This window comes from Pelecanus crispus, chromosome 7 (assembly GCF_030463565.1).
Source record: "Pelecanus crispus isolate bPelCri1 chromosome 7, bPelCri1.pri, whole genome shotgun sequence".
Lineage (NCBI taxonomy): Eukaryota > Metazoa > Chordata > Aves > Pelecaniformes > Pelecanidae > Pelecanus > Pelecanus crispus.
In genome coordinates, this window is record NC_134649.1 from 46,170,226 (window position 1) to 46,189,403 (window position 19,178).

The 19,178-nt window shown below is 43.6% G+C and overlaps 1 protein-coding gene across 1 annotated transcript in view; it reads right to left on the reverse strand.

The window, feature by feature from the left end:
- Window positions 1-19,178, reverse strand: part of FOXP1 (forkhead box P1) — a 224,376-nt gene that overhangs the window by 58,147 nt on the left and 147,051 nt on the right. Inside the window, exons 4-8 of the mRNA XM_075714560.1 lie at window positions 14,669-14,806; window positions 13,504-13,593; window positions 7,967-8,126; window positions 7,692-7,694; window positions 1,528-1,732 (exon numbers count right to left, since the gene is read on the reverse strand). Of these exons, the coding sequence (XP_075570675.1) occupies window positions 1,528-1,732; window positions 7,692-7,694; window positions 7,967-8,126; window positions 13,504-13,593; window positions 14,669-14,806 (596 nt within the window). The remainder of the gene's footprint in view (window positions 1-1,527; window positions 1,733-7,691; window positions 7,695-7,966; window positions 8,127-13,503; window positions 13,594-14,668; window positions 14,807-19,178) is intronic.

Below are 19,178 nucleotides of genomic sequence, written 5' to 3' on the forward strand. Positions count from 1 at the left end.
TGTTTCCTCGGCTAGATTGCCATTAGCAGACAGCACATGCTTCTGTTCAGTGAAAGGAGATCCATTTCACTGCATGGGTTTTTGTTTTATATACTCGGTAAGAAAAACACAGATAAAAAATTTATTGAAAAGTCATAAACCCATCTTGTTCAGCTCTATATGCAGCAAAAAGGGAATTTAATTGTTTAATAAACATCAAATTGTTTTTAGTATCCCATGTAAGTCTTTATGAAAACCACGTCCTTGACACTTACATGCATTATAAATGTACATGCCGATGTTCCCCACACGTCCTTGCAATGGATATAAAATGATGCCTTACGCACGCAGCAGTTCTTTCAGCAGTGGGTGTGCTCTCCTTTAAAAATCTATTCCCAACAGCACTATTTTCTTAATATTAGAAAGATATAAGAGGTATTTATGTAGCTTCCCTATCAATCTACTTTCAGACCACCAGAAATATAAACTCTATGGCTTAAAAATTCCATTATCCTCTTTCTAATGAATGAAAGGAGGAAGGAAAGACAAAGCCATCAGTTTCCATAAAATCCAGCTTTCACTAGTGTCTGCTATAACATTTCTAGATGGGCAAAGGGACTCTCCTGAATGCAAAGAAGCACTGCCCTCCCCGGTGCGCCCACGCTGCTCGTGCGCTCCCAAGACCCTTCTCCTCCTCCTCCTCCTCCTCCTCCTCCGCCGGCAGCGATGCCGAGGCAGTAGCAGGCACTGGCACCCACGGCCCGAGCTCCCGGGACCGTCTATCTCACCGTAAGCAAAAGTTATGTTGTTAGACACGCCTCAGTGAAATCTGGGGGTGTAAAGAAACAAACCTGCAATAAAGCATCCTTTGGAATAAAGCAGAGCCCGCGCCGAGAAGCACGTCAACAGACAACCCCTGATTTAAGCCATTTCTTTTAACAATGCAAGCCTAGCAAGTATAAATTAACTCACACTTTTAAAAGCCAAACAACACCAGTTAGCTAATTTTATCAGCACTTAAAAAAATCCACTTTGTTTTAGAGAAACCTGGTGAACTCAAGCCTATCCTGTCTTGTGAAAGCAGGTAAATACAGAGTAAAAAAAAGGCAAACGTGTTAGATGAGATGGGGCACTGAAATTTGGCAGAAAAACGGGTGGTGAAACAGTCTGTACTGACCAACAGATTTTTTTTTTTCCTCACCTCTAGCTTGCAAACCCAAAGCACATCAAGAGTAACAGCAGCCCGGATGCAAAACTCAAAAACACCCGCTTATGCTCTTCACACTTGCCCCAATACGCTTATCCAATGCGCTTCTAATTAGCTAATTGTGCCCACATTGATCCAATTAACAAGCCATAAAGATCTGAACAAAAGGAGCATATTCTGCCCAGTGGAGACTCTATTCAACCACGCCAAAATCAGACAGAGCAAGACGTGGAGGGCAAAACCAAGGCCAAGGCGGGTTGGCCGCCGCTCCCAACAATTTCGCCATCGTTTCAGCACGCTGTTCGGAAACGCTCACAGGTGGAAGCCCCACCGGCACCTACCTCTCCCGTTTAGGAGTGTGGACCGATAGCTGTCCATTAGTTGAGGCGTGCGGGTTGATGATTAAGGAGGTCTTAGATGGCGCGGAGGAGGAGACGCAGGTGGTGGACAGGTCCAGGCTGCTGTGGTTGTTGCTGGCTGCCTCCTCGGCTGTGTGCGAGCTTGTCACTTCCTTCCAGAGCTGCTGCAGTTCTGTTGGAATCATGCCTGAAACAAACAAATTGGATAATTAAATCAATTAACAGCTAATTCGGCCGTCTTCAAACAGTAATTAAATCAAAGAGTCAGTAAACAAAGCCTAGTGTTAGTTGTGTGTGTGTGTGTGTGTTTTTGCGCATGTATTTTTTTTTTTTTTTAAATACCTAAAGGCTAATACTGAACACTGCACGTCTCCGCTACATTTTCTGGTGCGACACCTGCAATACGTATGTAAGGCAAAATCCGTGTGTGGGGCAGGGGGGTCCACACAACAGGACACCCACCCCAAACTTCATGTTAATTATTATTTTTGTCATTAAAATTGCAGAGTGCCCATTTCCAGAGTCCCTACTCCAGCAGCAATTGCCCTGAGCTCACAGCAAGGCTGACAGCAAAGATGGCCAAGGGCTACTCTGCAGTCAGCTGGAGAAAATTTAATTTTTTTTGTTTAATATACTGTTTATTTTAATTTTTTTTTAAGGAAAGCGAATACTTCCTAAGCTGTTTTAAAAAGAAAGGAAGGTCTTAGGAAAAAAAAAAAAACCCTCAGCTTTATTATTATGACAACACGAACCACAATATGACTAAGTTTTAAATGATGACAAATAGCTTTGTTATTAAATACAGTTTTTATTAATCACTTTTAGACATAAATTATGAATTCATATTGTCTTCCTGAAATGCTTTTCAAATTTTAACAGTCAAATTGATTATACTATGATTATTTCATTAACACACCTATCTTTCTCATTAATTTTGGTTTCTCAAACTGCTCACTTAATTGATGGATGTGTCTACTGAAAAACTGTATAACTTTCTATACAAGTAACACTATTATTACTGTCATTCCTTAGATCAATGCTAATGAGCCATTCAAAAGTAAAATGAAAACATAAAATAAGCTTCGAGAAATATTAAAAAAAAATAAAGTATTTTTTTAATTGTGCCAAAATGGACACCAGGCTTAGGACATCGCGTTCAATCAATAAGGCAAGTGAAAACTTTGCAAACTCCAGTGGGCCCAAGTGAAGGCTGGAAGGGGAGCCGCGCGCGTCAGCGTGACGCGGGCTCACGCTGAGATCATGCTTTTGGATAAAGCTTATGTTTGTGACATGATCAAACAAGTCAAGTTTCTCTTGCTGAAGACTATTTCAGTGCTCTTTCAGAGAAGGCCGTGGGAAAAAAATACCAGTAGAGGCGCATCACTTAAATATTCAGGGGAAAAAAAAATAATAAAAGCCAGTGTCTGTGTGTTTTTAAAGAGGTTTCTCATCACTGTGCTTCTAGATCATCATTTGGATGACTGTTCATTGTTTCAGCGTACGGTAGCACTGGAGCTATCCTAAGGAAACCTGCCATTTTCTGAGTGTATAGCAGCAGCTCACACAGGCATGTATCTCACCAAACCTAAGGTATTGAGGAAAAAAAAAAAAAAAAGGCAGTATGCATTATATTCATTTGAAACACATAATAAAAAATGCCAAGGTCTAAATTTAATTTATTTTTGTCATTTAGAATACAATGGATAGATAATCATCTCAACGTGATCAGCCAAACATCTTTACTTTGCTAAACTGTTAAAGATTTTAATTATGCTAGCTTTGGAGAGCACTGGTCTAATGAGGCGATAGACTCCAGAGAATCTAAGTGGTTAAGAACTGTGAAATGAGTCTGATAGGATTTTTTTATATTCACCGTGGATCGTTTGCATATCAAAGAGGAGTAAATTATTGCACGACAGACCAATAACCTTCCCCGCCTTTCCGAGAGTAGCATTAAAAAAAACAGTTGGTCTCCGGTAACGGTTCACTACAAAAAAATGCTAAAATCCTTAAGTATCTGCAATTAATATATATTATGAAAGAGGCTTCAATTTATACATTAAGCGATCAGATATTCTAAGGACACATCCGTTTCTCTAAAGCCACGTCATCTTCCTTTCATCAGACCCAAATGCCAATTGTATTTTGATGGATTTTGTCCCAAATGAGCATTTAGTTATTAGACATATTCAATTATTACTTGTCCCCTGAAATTAAACCTCTGAGCAAATTAAACAAAGAAAAAGGTCAGTACACAAGCCTACGTCCTGTTTTGCTGTAGCGGGGCTATTATTTTCAAACACCTTGCGAAGTGACAGTGTGGGATGTATTTTTATCTAACACGCTTGACAGGACTGTCTGCGCACTAACAATTACCTGTGAGCACGGCTGACCCTTACACCACTGTTTACTCAATTGAAACAATAGTGAATAGACTTGTCTGTTGATGATAACATATTGATATGAGACCATATGAGTCGACACCTATTTTTATTTTCCAGAATAAGCAAATGGGGAAAGAATAACTGGCCACCTCCCCCCCCCCCCCCCCCCCCCATCTAGATTTCTGCAGGTTTTTAATTAATTAGAGACAGGCTAGCACCCACTCTCCTCTCCCTGTCCCCCTTTCTCCTCTCCCCGTCACTTCTGGATCTACTAATGTTTTATCCCAAGGAAAAACTTGCAAGTGTTACAGCTGTTAAAATATACATACACATCATATTTATATCTCGCTGTAGATCCTCTGAAAGTCAAGGGGTTTGGTCTAACTTCCTATTCAAGTGTAACTCACATTAGCACTAACAACAACTATACCGCATACTGAAAAAAAATAAATCCACCCGGTTGTGTGGGGGGAAAAAAATGCTGGAGAGAAGGAGGAGGATTTCAGGCCGGGTGACATTAAATTAAAGAGTTAACTGTGATGTCATACACATCTGCACAAAACCCGTCACTTAAAAATGACCAGATCGCTGACATCACTTGATTAATAAAGATAAAATTTAAAAAAGCCTTCCTCCTCCTTCCCCAAATTTAGTTCTTTTAGAATAATTCTGGAGAGAATTCCTAACTAGCCTGTCAAATTGGGCAGCTGAAAGGTATGCTCATTGCTCAGCTGGCAAAATGGTTAAATAAAATAACAGAACAAATGGTAAAAGCAAGTCAAATAGATCCACGAACGCTTGCAATCAATTATGTAATTTACCATTTAACAGTTTCATTTTAACGGCGAGCGCTAAATTTTAAGTCAGATTCCCAGAACTGCGCTGCAATTAACCCGAGATCGCTACTGCGGGTGCTGCAACTTCGCAGGTACCAGGAACGGGCTTCAGACCTGAAACTGCCAAGCCTACAGGAGCAAGCAGGCACCCAGATGTCTCAGTCCTGTTATTTTCACTCACTGGTGATCTGAAGTGTGATTTGCAGTTTCATTTTGCAGATACTAAAGATCTAGCTCTCGCAGCTCAGAACGCTGCTGAAATGCGGTTTATTTTTAAATTGCTAGTATGTACAGATGTAAAATCTAGATTATAGATGTGTCCAAATGCAAAGCAGAAAAGATTACACAAATATAACATTAAAGGATGTGCTGTTTTGTGTAAGACAATAGGCAAGCACTAAAAACCAAAATGAAACTAAAATACAGCTTTAAACAAGGTATTAGTTCTAAAAACATAACAAAAAAATCACTTACGAAGTAGCACTCTCTCCTTAGAAACGTTTATTACTATTACAGATACTTAAGAATAAAAGCAAAATGTTTTTAACTGAATTCATAGCTACATTTACTAGAGGGATGATTTTTTTTTTTAAAAAAAATACACACATTCCCAGTATTTGTCTCCGTCTTGCAAACTGTTCTGAAAACAAAAGGGCATGATATATGTAATTTTTTTTAAAAAATAAGAAGTGTACATTACCAATTATTTTAAACTATAGCCCTGGCTCTTCATTGCATTTTTCAGGACAACTAGTCCCCTTCATTATGAAAGAAAATGTAGGCGCAGGTTTAAAAAATGTATGTTGTGGGGACAGTTGACAGATTACTGCTCACGGAACTCAATTTCCCAACCCCAGGTATCACTGGCTCAAAGACAAACAGAGTTGCTCAACCTCTTTGTGTCCTTGTACCTCCATACCCAGGTGACCATGTTCAAGCAAGCAGAAAGTTGATTTAAACCTCATAATGACATCAGTTTTAAGCCATCGTCTCTCTGATAAAAAAAAAAAAAAATATCGTGCCGTATTGCAACCTGCCTGAATTCTCAAGTTACTCTTTCCTCCCGCCGCCGCCGCCGAGCCCCCGGCTCCAGCCGCCCCCAACGCTCGCAGCTCATTTCCCTGCGAGAACCAGCCCTTTCTGCTTATGGTGATGTCGTCTCCAGCGCGCAAGCCGGCACCCCTTAGGTTTTAAATACGCTTCTCCGCCAGGACTAATAGTTACACTACCCTGCTAACCGTATCAATCAATGCCACGACTGCTGAATTACCTACTGGTGTCTCCGATGTGTTACCGCACAGATTACACTTCATGCATCACCACATTCATTTCTTTCACATTACACATGAACGTGTCTTGTCACTGCCCAATTGCCCTCCTTTGGACAGCTTAACTGATGTACTATACAATGAACCTTGCCGAGCAAACTTAATAGTATGGGAGCTGTGGGAAAAATTAGAAAGGTTGAAGCTTGAGTCCGGTGGGTGTGTGGGAACAGCCCGGGATGCTTCCAACAATAAATCTGAAGCGTAATTAACGCACGCTGCGTTTTGCAAGTATAAATGGCATTTTGTCCACATGCCCTTTCTCCTGGACTCCTTTCACGCCTTCTCCCCGCCACACCGCGCGTCGGCGGTGCCCGACCAGCTACCACCCCAGGCCTGATCCTGCAGCTCCCGAGCAGGCACCACCTCGCTGCTCGCCAGCCCCCCGCCCACGCACGGGACCGGCCTGGACCAGGTGTCCAGCTCCGGCGTGCTGGAAAGCTAAACTGAGCCTTGCAGCGGGAGCTGTCAGGTCCCCCAAAGCTTGGCCTCTCAAGACAGGAGTTAGGAGCTCAAATACCTTTGTGAGCCTCGCAAAAATAAGCCTAAATAAACCCCGCTAGCCACACTGCAAAGCAGACTCCGCTCCCCAGTTTTGTCTCCATTTATCCATGTAAGTTAATATTCACCAGCCACCTCACTCTTCTTTTTGCAGCTACGTACACACAAAAAAGGCAGGTGAAGAACAGAAGCGATTTTGTCCCGTCCCCTCCATTTAACTGAACAGAGCTGAATGTAAACTCATTATGTGGTTTAGCAACTAGTAGCAGCCCTAAGGCTGCTCTGAAGAGCTCGAATCATTCAACCTGGGCTGACTCAAGTTGTTGAGGTGGATGTGTAAATTTATTATGGGGCAAGGGAAGGAAAAGGCACGATTATCCAGGAATACCAGCATCATGGTTGAAAAACCTGGTCTTCCCTGAGCCATGCCAACTTCTGCCTTAATCACAGCAGCGAGAGCTCAGGCAAGTCTGTTGAAATGTCCCAAGGCTTGCAGACAAACCCAGCTTAAAAAAAAAAAAATAAAAACATTCAAGCCAAGGAGGAAAAGAGAGAACAAAAACCCCAGGTTATAATCACTGTTGAAAGTATTGTGATTTAAGCAGTTATTGCTTTCAATGTACCGATATCTTAAAAAAGATATAAATAGGGATCTCAGCAAAGCAGTACCTTCTTGCAGAGCGCAGGACCAAATAAAGATGTAGGAGGATCTAATTGTCAGTAACACCATTAAAATTAAACAGAGTTAATCCCCATTTGCCTCAGTGCGGAGGGAGGAATGAAGCTATGATGCAGAGAGGCAGTGAAATGAAGGCCGTGTAAACAGGCATGGAGAGGAGACACTGCCACCTCTCCCTCTCAGCTGCAGCAAAGGGCAATCAAATTTCTACAGTTCGGCAGCGTGCGGATCAGAGCTCCTCTGTGCCCGGCTCCTTGCCGCGCTGGAACCAGAAAGGGCCCAAACACCACATTAAAAAGAGGAGAAGCTGCTCTCACACTATCCTTAGCCATGAACCCAGCACCAAGAATCGATTAAGACGCCTCCTGTGAAGGATTTCAAGCTCAGATTAGTACAGCCAGCAGCTTCGAGTCCACCAGACCTGCTATAGCTCTGCAAATTGAATCCGAACTCCAAAACACTTGCCTCCCGCTGGCCAGAGCGGTCCACGATTTCAGCGTTGCCCTTCTCAAAAAATATCTTTATAATGCCCACCCCGCCTGTCAGGATTTCTCTGTGCTTATTATTTTATGAGCCTATGAGATCTCTCTCTCTCTCTCTCTCTCTCTCAGAGTGACAATTTTGTGTGCGTGCGTGTGCGTGCGTGCATGCTATCGCTTTGCCAGACAGCCGGCAGCTCCCAAACCCCTCACCTACCTTGTGCAAGGGGTTGCAAAGGCAGAGTAGGCTGGCCAGGCTGGATCGTTAGCAGCCCCTGACGCTGCAAAGACAGGAGGTGCTGCTGTTGCAACTGCTGCATCTGTAAGAGTTGCTGCTGAAAGGCCAACTGCTGCGTAGCCACCTGCTGTTGCTGGGGCTGGAAAAAAAGATAAAAATAAAATGCACATTTGTCAATACAGAGCAAAGCGTTAACAGAGGATTTACAGGGCTCCTTGTCTCAACTTCTGATTGCAGTCACCCGCTACCAAGGCAAGCTAGCGAGCCCACTACCCATATCAAAGACCCCACGGCACGCTTAGGTGCTAGAGCTAACCATAGGGCTGCAGCTGATTCCCACCTCCAGCGGTTGCTCTTTCACCCGACCTAAATCCCTCCTGCCATCCCAATTAAAAATTTGGTTTCTTGGTCCACGCTACCGTGTCACCCTGGTCCACGTGGTTGTGTTTTACCCCCAGAAGTGGCTGCATTTCAGCGGTGGGTAAAGCAAACGCTGCTGGCAGCTGTTAAAGTCCTGGGCAATTCTTCGAGGCAAAGAGCACGTATAACGTGAGAATCACACCACACGATCACATCACAATTAGACGTAATGAAAAACAACCCTGCGCTGTGCTCTGTTTGCTCATGCAAGGGTTGTCTCAACTATTAAGGCAATACGACTGGCTTAATTTACGGCATTTTATACTTACTCTCTCTTATTCATCCATCAAGCCCCACAATACTTTGTTATGTTGGGAATTATTCTGTGCTGTATTTAAGGCTGCTACTTCTGCACTTTGAAAATTCTAATTATTCTCACTAGAAAGAAGATGGAGTTGCTTTACTCCACAGGGATGTGAACCTTGAACCTTCGAGGTGTAAAAGAACATGTTGCTTTTCTCACTACCGTACCCGGAGAAGCTTTTAACTACTCTGTTTATCACTTCTGACATAAATAAATGAGAAAAAATCAGACCTTTGAAGAAGAAAAACTTCATCTAATATTGTTAATTAGCCATGACAAACGATGAAATAACATTGTAAATCTTTCATAGAAACAGCCACTAGATTTTAATTACACACATTCATAATTTAGCAAACAACATCTTACTTGAATGTGAGTGTTTAATATGTACAGTACTCCAGGCTTCAGAGTCCTTAATTTTGTTCAGTTAAGGAAGCCTCTAGGTTTTGCTTCCATGCTCATCTTGTATTTTATTTGCTTTGTTCTTTAAAATCCATGAAAGGCTTTGCGTTTTGATAAATATCTTTTTATTTATTGTACAATGACAGGAGGAAAACTTTTGTTGTGTAAAACATCAATACATCATGCCAGTGTTTAGCAGTTCCTTGTGCTAGCCAAAAAAAATTAATGTAGATTTCCTTAGTAATTATCTGAGTGATAGAAAGATAATACAGTGCAGTAGTACAATAAATAGAAGGAAATTATCTAATATCCCTAATCTGCTAGGAATCATATCAAGGTGGAGGTCTTATACACATTATGGCTAACAATTACGGAAAGAAAATTAACTCTTACAAAACCACGTACTTTCACAAACAAACCCCAGCCGGATCCCAAGCTTTTTGTCGCCCTTCCTTGACACCGAGCCAGAGGATCACTGGCCCCATTCCCTGCTGGTGTCAAGCAGGGAAAAAAAAATCCACCAGAGCTGCGGGAGCGGGACTGACGGACACCAGCCAGGGGTCTGCCCCCCGCCCTCGCGTACCACCATGCCCCATCAACCTCGGTACCGCAACCAACTGTAGACCCGCGACTGTCCTGACAGGAAAGTTAATTCATCTTCTTTCCAAAGAAAATCTAGGACTTGGAGAACACAATTAGACAAACAGGTGTTTAGATATTCTGAAACTCGGAGAGTTTTCATTTCTTTGCAACAGCTTGCTCAGACAGATCCACTTGCTCAACTCTTTGCAACAGCAGCAGATGAATGCAAGCCCCAGCAACAGTTATATTAAGAGTTAATGTCTGCCTCTGTAAATATTCATTTTCTGAAGATATATATACTTAATATATATTTCATATATATAATAAACGGTATTACATAAAAATCTAGTTACAGTAAGCTGTGTTTTACCAATTTGCCATCTGAGTGTAGAGTTAGCTTTTTTTTTTTTTTTTAAAAAACCCACCCTTTATATAAATTGACTGATGCCCGTTTGGTTGTCTTCTCAGCTATCCTAAGAAAAGCTCTTGAACACTCTCTACTTTGAAAAGCCAGGATATAAAAGTATACAAGGCCCATTGTCCAAGAAAGAATTTAAAAGCAAGACACGTTGCCAAACTGCGCTCCCCACCCAGTTACCAAACACAGGATACAAGGCAGTTTGTTTACTTCTCACAATTGAATGCATACAAAAAAGGTCTCAGTGCAGTCCTGTTGTCAGGTCAGTAGTCAGTGTTAAAATGCTGAAATATCCTGATAAAACTTGCATTTTTGATCCCCTCCCTAAAGCTTCTGTCAAAGGTCTGTTTTCCTTTCTTAGGTTACTCCCTACTGCCTAACATAAACTGTCACAACAGCCGGAGGACAAACGGCCCTTTTCGGAAAACAACCCGCTCCGTCCAGCGCCGCGGCACCAGGCGGGATCCCTCCCCGGGGCCCCGCTTGCCTCGGGGAGACCCGGCTCTGCGGGCGGGAGGCAGCCCCCGCGCAGCGCTCGCCCTCGGCTACCCCGCGCAGCGCTCCAGCGAAGCCCACCGGAGACGCACCGCGCTCCGTCCGCCGGCCTGCTTGGCGGTCGGACGCCTTCCACCAGCGGGGCTTGGGAGATCTGTTGCGTTTCTCTTCTTTCGCGACGGTACAATAGGCCCAAGGCGCTAACACAATGACCCGGGGGACGCGCTACATGAATACGCGTGGCTCCATCTGCCAAGGTGCAAACTCGGCCCTCGTCAGCGCGGCAGCCGCCGGTCCCCAGCGCGGCACTGCTCGCCGTGCGACCCGACCGTCAGTTTTCAGTACGGGGCGGGGAGGGGGGGAATAGAAGACCACCGCTTGCACGCTAGGTTAGCAAGAATAACCTCCTCAAGGCAGGAGAAACGGGGCTGAACAAACCTGCGGGATGAAACACGTCGTTGAAACGGGCCTCTACTAAAACCGTCAGCAAAAACACCCCCAAAACCCTCGAAAAAGCTGAAGAGACTCGGGCCCCTTGTTCTCTTAACAGATAGAGTGCTAAAATGCTCTTCTTGAAACAGGAAGGAGTCCGTCCTTATTGTTGCTTTCGATAGTGTAATACCAGAAGTGTGACCACAGTAAATCAGTGTGTTAGATATTGAAATGCCATCACATTGTCTAACTGCCCTTCTCGTCTTTTTTAACACAAAGTATTTTTTTTCTTTAAGCTCCGAGCCCTCATCTTTGTGTCTGAGACGCTCTCCTGTCTGACAACAGCAATTTAGAAGAGTTAACTTTTATCGTTCATTCTGCTGTGTAACTTTCCCCTTCAAATTTCTTTATCTGCCCTCTGAGCTCATCTGAACTTTCATGTTCTCCCAGCATGCAGGCTTGCATTCAAAACTATGTCTAATAGACCAAATAAGAGGTTAATAAGAAGTGGCAACAGAAAGAAAAAATACAATCCCTGGTAACTGATAAGAATGACAGTGGCAGCCCTTTATTGTTTGTCTTCAAATATAGAGTTAAAGATCTTTAAAAAACTAAATTTTGACGCCTTTGAAAAGAAAGAAGCACAAAATAACAACAGGGGGTTATTGCCTGCCAGCCACAGGGGAGAAGCTCCATAATTCTTATTCTCCCTTTTGAAGGCTGTTAGAAACCTGATTCAAAAAAGCAACAGCAGAAGGAGAAAGCCTCTTGAGGCTATCGCCATTTCCTGTGATCATGCATAATGCGTTTCAAAAGTGGGTTTTTACCAATTCTGTTGATCAATTGCACCTCCTTCATATTCCCTCTTTTTTCTGCTGTGTTTACATCTGATGTGACTCAATGACAAGCGCTGTCTGAGACTGTGAAACAGACCTGTCATGTTGATTTATGGGCGCATCAAACCACGACTTGTCCAAACTGAAGCTCGCAGTTCATTAATTAGAGAGTTGTGACTTTGAAGTCAGCTTTCAGACTGTGGTTTTTAACATTTGGCTTAATTTATATGCTCTTGAATGTGGATCTCTAAGGAAAAAACTGAAATTCCCTTCTTGTCTTTGAACTTCTTTTGACCGCACAATAATCATTTCTTTGTCCAGAGTGATGCCTGCATCCCAGAGTCATTAACGCGCATTGAACTGCCACTGATGAGTAAGCCCTACTGAATTAGAAAAACAGCCAGCAAAACAAAGCTGAGAGCATTCTGCACAGTGATATCTCACAATTACATGCCTTCCCTCCCTGTGCCATTTCCATTTTAATTACTGTTAGTCCTTTAGATTTACATTTTAGACACTTTTTAATCTGTTCCCTTTTTATTATAGTGGCGCCCGTAAGAGCGCTATGGTTAAGGTTGTGTCAGCGTTTCCATTATAAACCCCCCTATTTTCAGGGGTTTATAACTCAGCTGGAAAAATACACTCTGGGCTGAAACTTGGCACAGGTGGCACGATTTGCCGAAATTTCGGGGAGCGGGGCGGGGAATCGGGGCGTGCTTCGAGCAGCGCCGCCCGCAAAGCGACCCGCGAGCGCTGCCGCTGTCGCGGGACATCACGCAGCGCCTCGTGCCAAGAGGCAGCTTTCTAGGATCGACCTAAGCCAGCACTGATGTCAGATCGAACATGAAAGCCTCCAACTCCTTGTGACTAGAGGGGTGAACTCGGTGCCTTAAAAATACCTGTAATTACAGCAACGTGAAGTTTAAGCACACCAAAAATCAACAAACAAAGTTTAGGATGTGACAGGTATTTTGAAAAGAAAGTGTATTTAAAGGACAGGCAGAAACCAGCCTGGCCTGTCCCGCTGCTGCCACGGGCCGCGGTGGCATCCGAGCGAGGTCTCCTGCCAGCACGCAGGGCCCACAGCAGCCAGGCCCAAGGCGCTGCCGACGGGCACCGTTCCTGCGCTACCTCTGCCTCTCACGCCTTGCTTCTCGGCGTCACCGCCGACGCCGCTCCGGTGCGGTCCTGCCGAGCCCGTGCTGCGAGGAACGAGCGACCAGAACCTCTCCGGTTGGAAACTGCAAGCCCCAACTCAACGTCTCGTGGCATTGCGCCCTGTTTAGAGAGGGCAGCACCGTATCTGGGCCTGCTGCCTTGCCCCCTCCCCTTTACAACATAACTAACTTCCAAAAGCACTCTCCCAAGATACGAGTCTAGATGCTTGCTCCAGTACTCACACCGAACATCAAGGCATGGTCCCCTGCTATAAAATATGTGGCAGCAAGCAAATGGAAAGCACGGGAAAATACAGGCGAAAACAGGACAATAACTCTAAATCTGAAAGCTGAGACCCGATAGAGTCAGTTCAGTTGTGCAATCATTTATAAGATGAATGACAGTTTAATAGCCACTAGACAGTCCCCGGGGATCTGTGGTTTGAAAGTAAAATGGGTATTGTCTGTACCTCTTTAGGCTGTTTTCCAGCATGTTGTTGCTGTAAAAGTTGAAGCTGCAACTGTTCCTGTTGTTTCTTATAAAACTCTTGAAGCTGCTGCTACAAAGAAAAGGAAAGATGGTAAGTAACAAAGTGGAGAGCCAATTCAGTGTCCCTTTTGGTGTAACACACAAACTGTGATTTGAAAAATAGCATCCTTTTATCTGTAATGGTCTGACCTTTAGTTTGAAACTCAACAATAAATTCAGTGCACACTGACTATTCTTGGCATTATCGTTTGAAAAGTAATCTCCAAAATGAACTGATGAAAAACATACCATTTTCTACACAAACTAATTAAAATAAGGCAAGGAATGACCTTTGATTGTAACAACAAAGCCAAAATGCCCTTGCTGAGAGAGCCTGGCGAATCTCTGCTGTGAAACACACATGCTTTCTAAATGATAGGGTTTGACTGTATTAAGTGTTGTTCAATACATGCATAGACATCCTGGGAAATACCCTCCTCCTCCCCGCTCCCCAGATGTGCGCCGTGCAGGCAGCACAGGAGGGAGCGCGCGAGGTCGGGCTGGGGTGGATGCTGACACCCGCCCGGGATTCGTGAGCCCCCCCCGTGCCGTACCCTGCGATAACGGAGCCTCGGGGCTTGCCGGTGGCTGACTTTCAGCTGAAAAAGGACCACGGGCTGTGAGAAACACTGACACGCTGCACGGCATACTTGGGCTGAAATCAAACGGATTAAGGCTCGCAAACCTCTTCACTTTTACTGCCACCGTTTCCATAGTCCCTTACGGTTCCAGATGGGCATAACGAGGTCTAGAATGGGAGGTATCGCCCTACTACCTTGTTTATTCCAATTTGTCAGGGCACACCATGCTTTCTGGGGGACGCAGGCAAAAACAACAGGGACATCTGCCGAAGTCCTGACACTTAAATATGCATCTGTATTATTTAGCTGATCTTGGAAACACTCCTAGCCCTGCTCCCTGGATTTGTTTCCAGTAGCTATTTCTAGAATTGAAAACAAAAGAGCAGTCAGTTCATCTCGGAGCACGGCTGCTCCGAGGTATGGACCCGGGATGTGGGCAGCTTCTTTCCGCAGGAACGTTTTTGGGAGGCGAAGCCCCCCGGTATCTATAGGGGCCACCTGAGCAGCTGTTAAGAAAACAATTACCTGTTGAAGCATGAGTGCCTGCTGCTGTTGGAGCAGGACTTGGAGTTGCTGGGGAGTTAGCACTTGTTGCTGGAGGATCTGCTGCATTTGCTGGGGAGTGATCACTTGAGGTGTCATCATAGCCACCGACACTGGAACCTGAAGCGCAAGAGGAGAGCAAAGAGGGGGTCAGAGCGCGCCGCCGCGGCTCCGCCGCGCCGCCCACCATCCCCGCGCCGCGCACCAAGGGTGCCAAAGGCGAGCGAGTCCTTACAGCCCACCGCAGCAGGCACAGAGGTACCGACCACGTTTTCCCGGCGACTAAATTCCCCTTTTGCAGAACATTATCACGATGCAAATTCTTTAAAGCAAGCAATATGGTAAACCCTGTTCAGATTTATTTATTCTTACAAGAAACCGTCAACTGGGTGCTTCCCCTCCCAGAAAGCCCTTGCCTTCCGTACAGAAATACAAGAGCCGAGTATCCCGCGCTGATGGGATCTAGACCCTATTACGACAGGTTTTGAAGAAAATTGAAGGAAGGCTCAGTGATGTGAATAACAGCACTAGACTCCTATGCAATTTTAACAGAAAGGCCCTACCACGATGTCTTTACCATTCCATATTCACCCAGCATACAGATGTCTTCAATTCTTTCATATTATGTGAGATACCATTAAAAGCCGCTTTCCATGACATTTCAGTGACAAACAGCTACAGTGATGAACTTGATAGCATTTCATATTTGCAACTGTTAACACGTTTCTGCACGGGCATCTTTGCAAGGAACCTGTACACTGTATCTGAAAGGATGATGTCTTGTTCAGATAAAACACTGACATTAAAATGACAGGCTGTCTTGGCCAAGGTTACACAAATTGTATTCAAGCGGATACCTAATGACAATGCTATGAATTCTGCAAGCTTTCTAGAATGTAATTTAGCTATTCAAAATAATCACTGCACTTGTGTTTAATTTGCAGACTACATGAGAACCATTTTGTCAGTCCTAGTAATGCAAGAAGACTATTTCCCTAGAAACCCACCCCTCTACCCTCCACCCCCAAAAAAGGAAAAGGGGGGGGGAAGAGAAAAAACAATAGAGGAAAAGACAAAACCCATATGAGTTTTAACAGTAATGTTGAAGCACCTTACTTTTCTATAGTTTCAAATCAAATACGTGACAGCACAAAACTAAAAGCAGTAAAGGATATACTTTGCTAAAAAGGATCTCCTGTCATCTCATGTATTACAATAAAAGGTAATAATATGTTTAGCACTTTTTCTGTGCACCACTTTTTAAAAAATCTGCAGACAATAGCTGATCAGAAGATAAAGGAGTTTAAAAAAACATCTTCCAGTGTAGTAGTAAGCAGGAGAGAAATGCAGTATTAATTTTATGTAACATAATGTCTTAATATGCAGTTTATCTTGACTTTTTCACATGATTTGTCCTGTCATTTGCATAGCAAGCTCTCATTCCTAATTTCACAGTCATTATGCACTGATGTCCTGATTTCTCAGCATCACTAATTTTGATGAACTAAAAATGGTTCCTGAAGGTCAGATGCACGTACACCGCACATCTCCCCGTGTTGTTGTGTACATGTTGTGTGCCGGGGCCAGGCACTGCCTTGGAAACATTTGTCTGAGCAAACTCCAGCAAAGGCTCGCACGCCTCCGGCATCCCATTAATGCAAACACGGCGAGGTCCTCTGCGCGTTCCCCGTGGCACGGCGCGTTCCCACACACCTGATGTGGTCCAGGCAGGTGTGAACACAGGCAAATGACGATTTAATTACGGGTCAAATGCCAGTCCCACCGAAGCCAGCGGCCGTTCTCCAGTGGCCAGCGTGGCTTGCCCGCGCCTATGGGAAAGCCACCGGCCGGCCGCCGCGCCGTGCCACTGCCTGGCCAGGCAGGAGCAGCTCCGAGGGCACCGAGGCATCAGGACGGGTAATCCCATTAATTCAGAATATCTTAATCCATCGTCTTTTAAAAACTTTTGTAAGAGTAGAAAATTATTTAATTAAATACTGCCGTCGCTATCTTCACCCCGAAGCATGACTCACCTTCATTATTCTCATCCCCAGAGAAGTTTACTTTACCCTCGGGTTTGTACTACTTTTCATTGAAGTTGGACTGAGCAAACAGAAGAGGAAGCATGTTTAAGTATGTTTTCTGTGCCCTTCTTGGAAGATAGACAACACAAATACTCTTCAGTCAGATTTATGACGACAAGCAGGGATACAGACAGGAATAGGGTGGGGTGCTGCAAACCCTACACATCGGTGATTAATACGAAGGGCCGCATTCTGCCGTCAGCTATGCAGAGACAACTCCCATTCACTTCCATGGCTTTTCTGCACGTTTATCTTGGGATAAATCTAGGGATCTGGCCCTATCTTTGAAAACCGGCCACGTACCTTCCGGTGAAGAATCTCCTAGCTGCACACTCTTTGCTAGAACAGAAGCACTTAACCAGCAAGGAAAAAAAAAAAAAAAAAAGCACTTTCATATATATATATGGCACACCTAGAAGTACAAGTTTGCATTGATGTGTTCGACTTCATTTTACCATCTGAAACCACGTTTTCACACCACATCTGTGCCTCTAAAGAAGGTCCTGCCTTCCATTTATAAACACGGCTAACAGCCACATTTAGCCAAAGTGTGTGCTTCAGCTTAACACGAAAGCAACCTACGGAAACCTTTTACAAACAAATTCAAATAAACCAGAAACTACCGTGTTAAAAATGACACGCACGCCCCAGACAAGCCTGGGCACACGTACGGTTTGAGGACTTTAAATAGTTAAGAATGATGGCCTATATATCCACTCTCTTAACTCCCAACGTCCAACTTTTTCATGTAGCTAGTCCCTGGTAATACCAGGAATCAAAGGGCATGCAGCACCAGCAATAGGCTATTATAGCCCACACTTTATTACCCATTACTACCGAGGTCATTAGCGGTAAGAGTGATTGTACCGGTCTTAACCTATTGATCATTGTAACTACTATCATTTAATCCTGTGTTGAATGTCTGGAAAGCTGCTAAAGGCACACAAGAGAGAGTGCTTTAGCGATGAGAAATATAGCCAAAGCTTGGAAATTACACTTTGATTCATAAAATCTAGCCAGTGGTTTAAATCAATAGTATTTAAAACAGTCATGTAAGTTCTTAACTACAGCTCTCTAATATTTATGGGTCCCTTTTTGAGTGTATTCAGTCAAAACTAAACTTTATTTTAGATACTGTGCAATATACTTTACATTACGTTAGATAAAAAATATTTATTTCTGATATTTTGTCCGATAGTAAATGAAAACTAAACTGAGGGCTATAAATTAATTTTAGATTTCTATCTCTCAGATGTCAACTTAAACGTGTTGCCAAAAAAAATTACAAACCAACTTTAAAAACGGCTTAACTGTTTAAGTACATGAAAATGAGCGTGTTTTATGAGTTAACAATGAATCACAGAAGGCAGTTTATGAAGAACTAAAATAATTCTGTCTTACTGCCTTCAGGGAGTTGAAGTTCAAATTAAACTACTGGCAGATATATTTAAAGAATGCTAGGTTAGCATGCAGAGCAGAAATCAATCTTTTCTTTTTTTTTTTTTTTTAAGTTGTTTATTTCCATTTTCCACATGAAACACAATTGTTGTTATTGATATGATTAATGAACTACTTTTGGTATTGTTGACTGATAACAATAGGGTGTGGTAGATACCCAGCTGCATGTAAACCTGGCAGCAAAGGTAAAAATACAGCTGCAATTTGGCTTTCGGAGCTGTACTAGTATAGACCTGCTGACATGCTAATACCATCAACGGCAAAAAATGTCTTTAATACTCAGTTGTTTTCAGACACTATTCCTCCCAAGGTTTTGCCTGCTGTTTCTCCGGATCCCCCAAAGCCCTCCCTGGCCCCCGCAGTCCCCTCCGCCACCCCCAACTTCCAGCTCTGCAAACAGACCGTATTTTGGCGAGACTGACCAAGGAAAACTTGCATGAACTTGGGCCAAGTTCACCTTTAACTTCACAACGGAGTGACAGCAGGGATGCATTTGTCTCTCCTCTGTACAACCCAGACAAGGGTCACGGGGATGAAAATGATTTAGTCCTATTTAATCATCTCCATTCCCCCATTTTCAGTGATATTAATATAATTAAATACTAGCTAAATAATTTCAAGTAGTTTAATCTTGTATGAAGTGGAAAAAAAAAAAAAAAAAGCATGCCATTTTCACACAACGTGCCTTCGATGTTGGATATGGTTGTGGTCCTGTTAACTGTTAGCAGGCATGCATGGAAGATGGGGAGGATTTCCTTAATTCATAAAGGACAACTCTGCCAGAAAACCCTTTTCTCCTGCGACGTATGGTCAAACTTCATTTCAGTAAGACCTCATACCAGGCACCTTGGATTTCCAAACAGCAATTCTTCGGGTAAAGGTTCTGTGATAAGAGTTAAACGGAGCAAAACAGAGCTGAACACAGAAAGAGCAAGTAGCTGAGGAACAGT